This window comes from Oncorhynchus mykiss, chromosome 15 (assembly GCF_057628025.1).
Source record: "Oncorhynchus mykiss isolate SJ-2025 chromosome 15, ASM5762802v1, whole genome shotgun sequence".
NCBI lineage: Eukaryota > Metazoa > Chordata > Actinopteri > Salmoniformes > Salmonidae > Oncorhynchus > Oncorhynchus mykiss.
Window position 1 is genome coordinate 1,426,853 of NC_143036.1, and position 13,970 is coordinate 1,440,822.

General features: G+C 45.1%; 1 protein-coding gene across 2 annotated transcripts in view; it reads left to right on the top strand.

Annotated features, from left to right (window-relative positions):
* map3k22 (mitogen-activated protein kinase kinase kinase 22) overlaps positions 1–13,970 on the top strand; it is a 106,830-nt gene that overhangs the window by 72,141 nt on the left and 20,719 nt on the right. For both annotated transcript variants that reach the window (XM_036945633.2, XM_036945634.2), the window contains exon 13: positions 4,982–5,149. In XM_036945633.2, the coding sequence (XP_036801528.1) occupies positions 4,982–5,149 (168 nt within the window). The remainder of the gene's footprint in view (positions 1–4,981; positions 5,150–13,970) is intronic.

A 13,970-nucleotide genomic window follows, 5' to 3' on the forward strand; every position in this document is an offset into this window, starting at 1 on the left:
GATTTGGATACAAAAAGATTTCCCAAGCTTTAAACATCCCAAGGAGCACTGTGCAAGTGATAATATTGAAATGGAAGGAGTATCAGACCACTGCAAATCTACCAAGACCTGGCCATCCCTCTAAACTTTCAGCTCATACAAGGAGAAGACTGATCAGAGATGCAGCCAAGAGGCCCATGATCACTCTGGATGAACTGCAGAGATCTACAGCTGTGGTGGGAGACTCTGTCCATAGGACAACAATCAGTCGTATATTGCACAAATCTGGCCTTTATGGAAGAGTGGCAAGAAGAAAGCCATTTCTTAAAGATATCCATAAAAAGTGTTGTTTAAAGTTTGCCACAAGCCACCTGGGAGACACACCAAACATGTGGAAGAAGGTGCTCTGGTCAGATGAAACCAAAATTGAACTTTTTGGCAATAATGCAAAACGTCATGTTTGGCGTAAAAGCAACACAGCTGAACACACCATCCCCACTGTCAAACATGGTGGTGGCAGCATCATGGTTTGGGCCTGCTTTTCTTCAGCAGGGACAGGGAAGATGGTTAAAATTGATGGGAAGATGGATGGAGCCAAATACAGGACCATTCTGGAAGAAAACCTGATGGAGTCTGCAAAAGACCTGAAACTGGGACAGAGATTTGTCTTCCAACAAGACAATGATCCAAAACATAAAGCAAAATCTACAATGGAATGGTTCAAAAATAAACATATCCAGGTGTTAGAATGGCCAAGTCAAAGTCCAGACCTGAATCCAATCGAGAATCTGTGGAAAGAACTGAAAACTGCTGTTCACAAATGCTCTCCATCCAACCTCACTGAGCTCGAGCTGTTTTGCAAGGAGGAATGGGAAAAAATGTCAGTCTCTCGATGTGCAAAACTGATAGAGACATACCCCAAGCGACTTACAGCTGTAATCGCAGCAAAAGGTGGCGCTACAAAGTATTAACTTAAGGGGGCTGAATAATTTTGCACGCCCAATTTTTCAGTTTTTGATTTGTTAAAAAAGTTAGAAATATCCAATAAATGTCGTTCCACTTCATGATTGTGTCCCACTTGTTGTTGATTCTTCACAAAAAAATACAGTTTTATATCTTTATGTTTGAAGCCTGAAATGTGGCAAAAGGTCGCAAAGTTCAAGGGGGCCGAATACTTTCGCAAGGCACTGTATGCTTGGAACCTTTTCTGGTTTGCCATTCCAAATAAAGTGCCATTTTTTTCTTGCATGATTTTAAAAAGGATTCTCCTGGAGTTGGTAGAGCCATGAATAAATATGTAACCTGAGAGAACTAGAGAATTAATCAGGGTAGAGCCATGAATAAATATGTAACCTGAGAGAACTAGAGAATTAATCAGGGTAGAGCCATGAATAAATATGTAACCTGAGAGAACTAGAGAATTAATCAGGGTAGAGCCATGAATAAATATGTAACCTGAGAGAACTAGAGAATTAATCAGGGTAGAGCCATGAATAAATATGTAGCCTGAGAGAACTAGAGAATTAATCAGGGTAGAGCTATGAATAAATATGTAACCTGAGAGAACTCGAGAATTAATCAGGGTAGAGCCATGAATAAATATGTAACCTGAGAGAACTAGAGAATTAATCAGGGTAGAGCCATGAATAAATATGTAACCTGAGAGAACTAGAGAATTAATCAGGGTAGAGCCATGAATAAATATGTAACCTGAGAGAACTAGAGAATTAATCAGGGTAGAGCCATGAATAAATATGTAACCTGAGAGAACTAGAGAATTAATCAGGGTAGAGCCATGAATAAATATGTAACCTACGAATTAATCAGGGTAGAGCCACGAATTAATCAGGGTAGAGCCATGAATAAATATGTAACCTGAGAGAACTAGAGAATTAATCAGGGTAGAGCCATGAATAAATATGTAGCCTGAGAGAACTAGAGAATTAATCAGGGTAGAGCCATGAATAAATATGTAACCTGAGAGAACTAGAGAATTAATCAGGGTAGAGCCATGAATAAATATGTAACCTACGAATTAATCAGGGTAGAGCCACGAATTAATCAGGGTAGAGCCATGAATAAATATGTAACCTGAGAGAACTAGAGAATTAATCAGGGTAGAGCCATGAATAAATATGTAACCTGAGAGAACTCGAGAATTTATCAGGGTAGATCCATGAATAAATATGTAACCTGAGAGAACTCGAGAATTAATCAGGGTAGAGCCATGAATAAATATGTAACCTGAGAGAACTAGAGAATTAATCAGGGTAGAGCCATGAATAAATATGTAAGCTGAGTGAACTAGAGAATTAATCAGGGTAGAGCCATGAATAAATATGTAACCTGAGATATAACTAGAGAATTGATCAGGGTAGAGCTATGAATAAATATGTAACCTGAGATATAACTAGAGAATTGATCAGGGTAGAGCTATGAATAAATATGTAACCTGCGAATTAATCAGGGTAGAGCCACGAATAAATATGTAACCTGTGAATTAATCAGTTTAGAGCCATGAATAAATATGTGACCTGTGAATTAATCAGGGTAGAGCCATGAATAAATATGTGACCTGTGAATTAATCAGGGTAGAGCCATGAATAAATATGTGACCTGTGAATTAATCAGGGTAATATTCCCAGAAATGTGTTTACCTGTTCACGGTTAAAAAATGATATCTATTTTGCTGAGTTTTCTATCAACGTTTTCCGGCATGATGTACACCAGGCACATCGACTTCACCATCCGCCCATTTAATCGGGAAACCAATTTAAAGTTTATCTTTTAGAGACCCAAACCATACTGGCTTGTCCGTAGTTGGGTTTTAGTCCAGAGAAACTATCCAAGTCTCCTCCGCTTTGTGTCTGGGGAGATATACATGTATATTATTAATGTTAGCTCTCCGTGTACATTTAAGTGCCAGCTGTGCTGCCCTGTTCTGAGGCAATTGTAATTTCCCGACATCCACCTGACAACACGACAAAACTATGGCCTGTAGGACCTGCCTTGTTGATAGTGTTGTTAAGAAGGCAGAGCAGCGCTTTATTATGGACAGACTTCTCCACATCTTAGCTACTGTTGCGTCAATATGTTTACAATCCAGGGTTACTCCAAGCAGTTTAGTCACCTCAACTTGCTCAATTTCTACATTATTTATTCCAAGATTTAGTTGAGGTTTAGGGTTTAGTGAATGAATTGTCCCAAATTCAATACTTTTAGTTTTAGAAATATTTAGGGCTAACTTATTCCTTGCCACCCGTTCTGAAACTGACAGCAGCTCTTTGTTAAGTGTTGCAGTCATTTCACTCACTGTAGTAGCTGACGTGTATAGTGTTGAGTCATCCGCATACATAAACACAATGGCTTTAGTTAAGGCCAGTGGCATGTCATTAGTAAAGATTGAAAAAGGTAGTGGGCCTAGACAGCTGCCTTGGGGAATTCCTGATTCTACGTGGATTATGCTTCTATTAAATAACACCCTCTGTGTTCTGTTAAACATGTAACTCTTTATCCACAATATAGCTATATAAAGCCAGAACACACACACTACCGTTCAAACGTTTGGGGTCACTTAGAAATTCCTTGTTTTTGAAAGCAAAGAACTTTCTTCTGAAACTCGACAGTCTATTCTTGTTCTGAGAAATGAAGGCTATTGATGGTTGGAATGATGGTTGCTGATAATGGGCCTCTGTACGCCTAAGTAAATATTCCATTTAAAAAAATCTGACGTTTCCAGCTATCACTAGTCGGGGCGGCAGGGTAGCCTAGTGGTTAGAGCGTTGGACTAGTAACCGGAAGGTTGCGAGTTCAAACCCCCGAGCTGACAAGGTACAAATCTGTCGTTCTGCCCCCTGAACAGGCCGTCATTGAAAATAATAATTTGTTCTTAACTGACTTGCCTGGTTAAATAAAGGTAAAATAAAAAATAAAATAAAACATTTACAACATGAACAATATCTACACTGTATTTCTGATCAATTTGATGTATTTTAATGCACAAAAAAATGTGTTGTGACCCCAAACTGTTGAACAGTAATATTTTTCCAGCAGCAGACTAGGATCAATAATGTCTAACAGCCCCCACAATCATTTTATCATCAATTTCTCTCAGCCAATCATCCTTCATTTGTGTAAGTAGTCTGCTTGTTGAATGTCCTTCCCTATAAGTGTGCTGACACTCTGTTGTCAATTTGTTTACAGTAAAATAGCATTGTATCTGGTCAAACATAATTTTCCCAAAAAGTTTAAGGGTTGGTAACAGGCTGATTGGTCAGGTATTTGAGCCAGTACAAGGGGCTTTACTATTCTTAGGTAGCATAATGACTTTAGCTTTACTCCAGGCCTGAGGGCACACACTCTCTAGTTGGTTTAGATTGAAGATGTGGTAAGTTTGTTTCATAGTATAGTTTCTTCCTCGTTTTATTACGTTTAGTCACATGATTTCTCAATTTGCAGTACATTGGCCAATTGAGTCTTTGAATGAAGAGATTGAGATAAAACTGTCCAGTCTGAGTGTTTGTTGCAGCTCGTTCCAGTCGCGAACTGAAAAGAGGAGCGACCCAGGGATGTGTGTGCTTTGGGGACCTTTAACAGAATGTGACTGTCAGAATAGGTGTTGTACGTGGAGGATGAGGGCTGCAGTAGATATCTCAGATAGGCCTTACTTCCCCTAACAGGCTGACTACACTGCTAGCTTTGTGGGCATTGCAAAATACATTTAGAAATCTATATTATTAAATTATTGCGCGCACCAACGAGCGTCTGTGTTGCTAAAGGCTAAAATAGAAGTCAGTTCTATTTGTGACGCAGATCGCACTGCAAGCCTCTCCCATCTCCCATCTCCTAATTAAGCCGCCTCCAAGGTTTTTAAGCCTCCAAATATCCATCAGTTCCAACATGTCCAAAATATGCGTAATCTCTTTCATCATCAGAGGGAGATAGTTGGTAGTGTGCTTGCTTTTACATCCATTGACGTACTTAGAACTGTGTGTTTGTCCAGGTCGGAGGACGTTCCCTCGGAGCTTCATGCCTCAGGAGAACCTGTTTCAGCTGGTTCCATCCAGTCAGACCCGGAGTTACAACGGAGACAGCACTCTACAGTACAGCGACCTCCGTACGCTGGGCCGAGTCCCAGAGAAGAGCTGCCCCCGCAGGGAAGTACCCAGATGTGAGTTACACCCCAATATAGACCCCTGGTTACATTCAGACATACCAGGTCCTCTAACCACCTCCTGGTGACATTCAGACATACCAGGTCCTCTAACCACCTCCTGGTTACATTCAGACATACCAGGTCCTCTAACTACCTCCTGGTTACATTCAGACATACCAGGTCCTCTAACCACCTCCTGGTGACATTCAGACATACCAGGTCCTCTAACCACCTCCTGGTTACATTCAGACATACCAGGTCCTCTAACCACCTGGTTACATTCAGACATACCAGGTCCTCTAACCACCTCCTGGTTACATTCAGACATACCAGACATACCAGGTCCTCTAACCACCTCCTGGTTACATTCAGACATACCAGACATACCAGGTCCTCTAACCACCTGGTTACATTCAGACATACCAGGTCCTCTAACCTCCTGGTTACATTCAGACATACCAGGTCCTCTAACCTCCTGGTTACATTCAGACATACCAGGCCTTCTAACCACCTGGTTACATTCAGACATACCAGGTCCTCTAACCACCTCCTGGTTACATTCAGACATACCAGGTCCTCTAACCACCTCCTGGTTACATTCAGACATACCAGGTCCTCTAACCACCTCCTGGTTACATTCAAACATATCAGGTCCTCTAACTACCTCCTGGTTACATTCAGACATACCAGGCCCTCTAACCACCTCCTGGTTACATTCAGACATACCAGGCCCTCTAACCACCTCCTGGTTACATTCAGACATACCAGGTCCTCTAACCACCTCCTGGTTACATTCAGACATACCAGGTCCTCTAACCACCTCCTGGTTACATTCAGACATACCAGGTCCTCTAACTACCTCCTGGTTACATTCAGACATACCAGGTCCTCTAATCACCTCCTGGTTACATTCAGACATACCAGGTCCTCTAACCACCTCCTGGTTACATTCAGACATACCTTGTCCTCTAACCACCTCCTGGTGACATTCAGACATACCAGGTCCTCTAACCACCTGGTTACATTCAGACATACCAGACATACCAGGTCCTCTAACCACCTCCTGGTTACATTCAGACATACCAGGTCCTCTAACCACCTGGTTACATTCAGACATACCTTGTCCTCTAACCACCTCCTGGTGACATTCAGATATACCAGGTCTTCTAACCACCTGGTTACATTCAGACATACCAGGTCCTCTAACCACCTCCTGGTTACATTCAGACATACCAGGTCCTCTAACCACCTCCTGGTGACATTCAGACATACCAGGTCCTCTAACCACCTCCTGGTTACATTCAGACATACCAGGTCCTCTAACCACCTCCTGGTGACATTCAGACATACCAGGTCCTCTAACCACCTCCTGGTGACATTCAGACATACCAGGTCCTCTAACCACCTCCTGGTTACATTCAGACATACCAGGTCCTCTAACCACCTCCTGGTTACATTCAGACATACCAGGTCCTCTAACCACCTCCTGGTTACATTCAGACATACCAGGTCTTCTAACCACCTGGTTACATTCAGACATACCAGGTCCTCTAACCACCTCCTGGTGACATTCAGACATACCAGGTCCTCTAACCACCTCCTGGTTACATACCAGACATACCAGGTCCTCTAACCACCTCCTGGTTACATTCAGACATACCAGGTCCTCTAACCACCTCCTGGTTACATTCAGACATACCAGACATACCAGGTTATCTAACCACCTCCTGGTGACATTCAAACATATCAGGTCCTCTAACCACCTCCTGGTTACATTCAGACATACCAGGTCCTCTAACCACCTTCTGGTTACATTCAGACATACCAGGTCTTCTAACCACCTGGTGACATTCAGACATACCAAACATACCAGGTCCTCTAACCACCTCCTGGTTACATTCAGACATACCTTGTCCTCTAACCACCTCCTGGTGACATTCAGACATACCAGGTCCTCTAACCACCTCCTGGTTACATTCAGACATACCAGGTCCTCTAACCACCTCCTGGTGACATTCAGACATACCAGGTCCTCTAACCACCTCCTGGTTACATTCAGACATACCAGGTCCTCTAACCACCTCCTGGTTACATTCAGACATACCAGGTCCTCTAACCACCTCCTGGTTACATTCAGACATACCAGACATACCAGGTCCTCTAACCACCACCTGGTTACATTCAGACATACCAGGTCTTCTAACCACCTGGTTACATTCAGACATACCAGGCCCTCTAACCACCTCCTGGTTACATTCAGACATACCAGGTCCTCTAACCACCTCCTGGTTACATTCAGACATACCAGGTCCTCTAACCACGTCCTGGTGACATTCAGACATACCAGGTCCTCTAACCACCTCCTGGTTACATTCAGACATACCAGGTCTTCTAACCACCTGGTTACATTCAGACATACCAGGTCCTCTAACCACCTCCTGGTTACATACCAGACATACCAGGTCCTCTAACCACCTCCTGGTTACATTCAGACATACCAGGTCCTCTAACCACCTCCTGGTTACATTCAGACATACCAGACATACCAGGTCCTCTAACCACCTCCTGGTGACATTCAAACATATCAGGTCCTCTAACCACCTGGTTACATTCAGACATACCAGACATACCAGGTCCTCTAACCACCTGGTTACATTCAGACATACCAGACATACCAGGTCCTCTAACCACCTCCTGGTTACATTCAGACATACCAGGTCCTCTAACCACCTCCTGGTGACATTCAGACATACCAGGTCCTCTAACCACCTTCTGGTTACATTCAGACATACCAGGTCTTCTAACCACCTGGTGACATTCAGACATACCAAACATACCAGGTTCTCTAACCACCTGGTTACATTCAGACATACCAGGTCCTCTAACCACCTCCTGGTTACATTCAGACATACCAGACATACCAGGCCCTCTAACCACCTCCTGGTTACATTCAGACATACCAGGTCCTCTAACCACCTCCTGGTTACATTCAGACATACCAGGTCCTCTAACCACCTGGTTACATTCAGACATACCAGGTCTTCTAACTACCTCCTGGTTACATTCAGACATACCAGGTCCTCTAACCACCTCCTGGTTACATTCAGACATACCAGGTCCTCTAACCACCTCCTGGTTACATTCAGACATACCAGGTCCTCTTACCACCTCCTGGTGACATTCAGACATACCAGGTCCTCTAACCACCTCCTGGTTACATTCAGACATACCAGGTCCTCTAACCACCTCCTGGTGACATTCAGACATACCAGGTCCTCTAACCACCTCCTGGTGACATTCAGACATACCAGGTCCTCTAACCACCTCCTGGTTACATTCAGACATACCAGGTCCTCTAACCACCTCCTGGTTACATTCAGACATACCAGACATACCAGGTCCTCTAACCACCACCTGGTTACATTCAGACATACCAGGTCTTCTAACCACCTGGTTACATTCAGACATACCAGGCCCTCTAACCACCTCCTGGTTACATTCAGACATACCAGGTCCTCTAACCACCTCCTGGTTACATTCAGACATACCAGGTCCTCTAACCACGTCCTGGTGACATTCAGACATACCAGGTCCTCTAACCACCTCCTGGTTACATTCAGACATACCAGGTCTTCTAACCACCTGGTTACATTCAGACATACCAGGTCCTCTAACCACCTCCTGGTTACATACCAGACATACCAGGTCCTCTAACCACCTCCTGGTTACATTCAGACATACCAGGTCCTCTAACCACCTCCTGGTTACATTCAGACATACCAGACATACCAGGTCCTCTAACCACCTTCTGGTTACATTCAGACATACCAGGTCTTCTAACCACCTGGTGACATTCAGACATACCAAACATACCAGGTCCTCTAACCACCTGGTTACATTCAGACATACCAGGTCCTCTAACCACCTCCTGGTTACATTCAGACATACCAGACATACCAGGCCCTCTAACCACCTCCTGGTTACATTCAGACATACCAGGTCCTCTAACCACCTCCTGGTTACATTCAGACATACCAGGTCCTCTAACCACCTGGTTACATTCAGACATACCAGGTCCTCTAACTACCTCCTGGTTACATTCAGACATACCAGGTCCTCTAACCACCTCCTGGTTACATTCAGACATACCAGGTCCTCTAACTACCTCCTGGTTACATTCAGACATACCAGGTCTTCTAACCACCTGGTTACATTCAGACATACCAAACATATCAGGTCCTCTAACCACCTCCTGGTTACATTCAGACATACCAGGTCCTCTAACCACCTCCTGGTGACATTCAGACATACCAGGTCTTCTAACCACCTGGTTACATTCAGACATACCAGACATACCAGGTCCTCTAACCACCTCCTGGTTACATTCAGACATACCAGGTTCTCTAACCACCTCCTGGTTACATTCAGACATACCAGGTCTTCTAACCACCTGGTTACATTCAGACATACCAAACATATCAGGTCCTCTAACCACCTCCTGGTTACATTCAGACATACCAGGTCCTCTAACCACCTGGTTACATTCAGACATACCAGACATACCAGGTCCTCTAACCACCTCCTGGTTACATTCAGACATACCATGTCCTCTAACCACCTCCTGGTTACATTCAGACATACCAGGTCCTCTAACCACCTCCTGGTGACATTCAGACATACCAGGTCCTCTAACCACCTCCTGGTGACATTCAGACATACCAGGTTCTCTAACCACCTCCTGCTTACATTCAGACATACCAGGTCCTCTAACCACCTCCTGGTGACATTCAGACCTGGTAACCACCTCCTGGTGACATTCAGACATACCAGGTCCTCTAACCACCTCCTGGTTACATTCAGACATACCAGGTCCTCTAACCACCTCCTGGTGACATTCAGACATACCAGGTCCTCTAACCACCTCCTGGTGACATTCAGACATACCAGGCCCTCTAACCACCTCCTGGTTACATTCAGACATACCAGGTCCTCTAACCACCTCCTGGTTACATTCAGACATACCAGGTCCTCTAACCACCACCTGGTGACATTCAGACATACCAGGTCCTCTAACCACCTCCTGGTTACATTCAGACATACCAGGTCTTCTAACCACCTGGTTACATTCAGACATACCAGGTCCTCTAACCACCACCTGGTTACATTCAGACATACCAGGTCCTCTAACCACCTCCTGGTTACATTCAGACATACCAGGTCCTCTAACTACCTCCTGCTTACATTCAGACATACCAGGTCCTCTAACCACCTCCTGGTTACATTCAGACATACCAGACATACCAGGTCCTCTAACCACCTCCTGGTTACATTCAGACATACCAGGTCCTCTAACCACCTCCTGGTGACATTCAGACATACCAGGTCTTCTAACCACCTGGTTACATTCAGACATACCAGACATACCAGGTCCTCTAACCACCTCCTGGTTACATTCAGACATACCAGGTCCTCTAACCACCTCCTGGTTACATTCAGACATACCAGGTCTTCTAACCACCTGGTTACATTCAGACATACCAGACATACCAGGTCCTCTAACCACCTCCTGGTTACATTCAGACATACCATGTCCTCTAACCACCTCCTGGTGACATTCAGACATACCAGGTCCTCTTACCACCTCCTGGTGACATTCAGACATACCAGGTTCTCTAACCACCTCCTGCTTACATTCAGACATACCAGGTCCTCTAACCACCTCCTGGTGACATTCAGACCTGGTAACCACCTCCTGGTGACATTCAGACATACCAGGTCCTCTAACCACCTCCTGGTTACATTCAGACATACCAGGTCCTCTAACCACCTCCTGGTGACATTCAGACATACCAGGTCCTCTAACCACCTCCTGGTGACATTCAGACATACCAGGCCCTCTAACCACCTCCTGGTTACATTCAGACATACCAGGTCCTCTAACCACCTCCTGGTTACATTCAGACATACCAGGTCCTCTAACCACCTCCTGGTTACATTCAGACATACCAGGTCTTCTAACCACCTGGTTACATTCAGACATACCAGGTCCTCTAACCACCACCTGGTTACATTCAGACATACCAGGTCCTCTAACCACCTCCTGGTTACATTCAGACATACCAGGTCCTCTAACTACCTCCTGCTTACATTCAGACATACCAGGTCCTCTAACCACCTCCTGGTTACATTCAGACATACCAGACATACCAGGTCCTCTAACCACCTCCTGGTTACATTCAGACATACCAGGTCCTCTAACCACCTCCTGGTGACATTCAGACATACCAGGTCTTCTAACCACCTGGTTACATTCAGACATACCAGACATACCAGGTCCTCTAACCACCTCCTGGTTACATTCAGACATACCAGGTCCTCTAACCACCTGGTTACATTCAGACATACCAGACATACCAGGTCCTCTAACCACCTCCTGGTTACATTCAGACATACCATGTCCTCTAACCACCTCCTGGTTACATTCAGACATACCAGGTCCTCTAACCACCTCCTGGTGACATTCAGACATACCAGGTCCTCTAACCACCTCCTGGTGACATTCAGACATACCAGGTTCTCTAACCACCTCCTGCTTACATTCAGACATACCAGGTCCTCTAACCACCTCCTGGTGACATTCAGACCTGGTAACCACCTCCTGATGACATTCAGACATACCAGGTCCTCTAACCACCTCCTGGTTACATTCAGACATACCAGGTCCTCTAACCACCTCCTGGTGACATTCAGACATACCAGGTCCTCTAACCACCTCCTGGTGACATTCAGACATACCAGGCCCTCTAACCACCTCCTGGTTACATTCAGACATACCAGGTCCTCTAACCACCTCCTGGTTACATTCAGACATACCAGGTCCTCTAACCACCACCTGGTGACATTCAGACATACCAGGTCCTCTAACCACCTCCTGGTTACATTCAGACATACCAGGTCTTCTAACCACCTGGTTACATTCAGACATACCAGGTCCTCTAACCACCACCTGGTTACATTCAGACATACCAGGTCCTCTAACCACCTCCTGGTTACATTCAGACATACCAGGTCCTCTAACTACCTCCTGCTTACATTCAGACATACCAGGTCCTCTAACCACCTCCTGGTTACATTCAGACATACCAGGTCCTCTAACCACCTCCTGGTTACATTCAGACATACCAGGTCCTCTAACCACCTCCTGGTTACATTCAGACATACCAGGTCTTCTAACCACCTGGTTACATTCAGACATACCAAACATATCAGGTCCTCTAACCACCTCCTGGTTACATTCAGACATACCAGGTCCTCTAACCACCTGGTTACATTCAGACATACCAGACATACCAGGTCCTCTAACCACCTCCTGGTTACATTCAGACATGTCCTCTAACCACCTCCTGGTTACATTCAGACATTCCAGGTCCTCTAACCACCTCCTGGTGACATTCAGACATACCAGGTCCTCTAACCACCTCCTGGTGACATTCAGACATACCAGGTTCTCTTACCACCTCCTGGTTACATTCAGACATACCAGGTCCTCTAACCACCTCCTGGTGACATTCAGACCTGGTAACCACCTCCTGGTGACATTCAGACATACCAGGTCCTCTAACCACCTCCTGGTTACATTCAGACATACCAGGTCCTCTAACCACCTCCTGGTGACATTCAGACATACCAGGTCTTCTAACCACCTGGTGACATTCAGACATACCAGGTCCTCTAACTACCTCCTGGTTACATTCAGACATACCAGGTCTTCTAACCACCTCCTGGTTACATTCAGACATACCAGACATACCAGGTCCTCTAACTACCTCCTGGTTATATTCAGACATACCAGGTCCTCTAACCACCTCCTGGTTACATTCAGACATACCAGGTCCTCTAACCACCTCCTGGTTACATTCAGACATACCAGGTCTTCTAACCACCTGGTTACATTCAGACATACCAGGTCCTCTAACCACCACCTGGTTACATTCAGACATACCAGGTCCTCTAACCACCTCCTGGTTACATTCAGACATACCAGGTCCTCTAACTACCTCCTGCTTACATTCAGACATACCAGGTCCTCTAACCACCTCCTGGTTACATTCAGACATACCAGGTCCTCTAACCACCTCCTGGTTACATTCAGACATACCAGGTCCTCTAACCACCTCCTGGTTACATTCAGACATACCAGGTCTTCTAACCACCTGGTTACATTCAGACATACCAAGCATATCAGGTCCTCTAACCACCTCCTGGTTACATTCAGACATACCAGGTCCTCTAACCACCTGGTTACATTCAGACATACCAGACATACCAGGTCCTCTAACCACCTCCTGGTTACATTCAGACATACCATGTCCTCTAACCACCTCCTGGTTACATTCAGACATACCAGGTCCTCTAACCACCTCCTGGTGACATTCAGACATACCAGGTCCTCTAACCACCTCCTGGTTACATTCAGACATACCAGGTTCTCTAACCACCTCCTGCTTACATTCAGACATACCATGTCCTCTAACCACCTCCTGGTTACATTCAGACATACCAGGTCTTCTAACCACCTGGTTACATTCAGACATACCAGGTCCTCTAACCACCACCTGGTTACATTCAGACATACCAGGTCCTCTAACCACCTCCTGGTTACATTCAGACATACCAGGTCCTCTAACTACCTCCTGCTTACATTCAGACATACCAGGTCCTCTAACCACCTCCTGGTTACATTCAGACATACCAGACATACCAGGTCCTCTAACCACCTCCTGGTTACATTCAGACATACCAGGTCCTCTAACCACCTCCTGGTGACATTCAGACA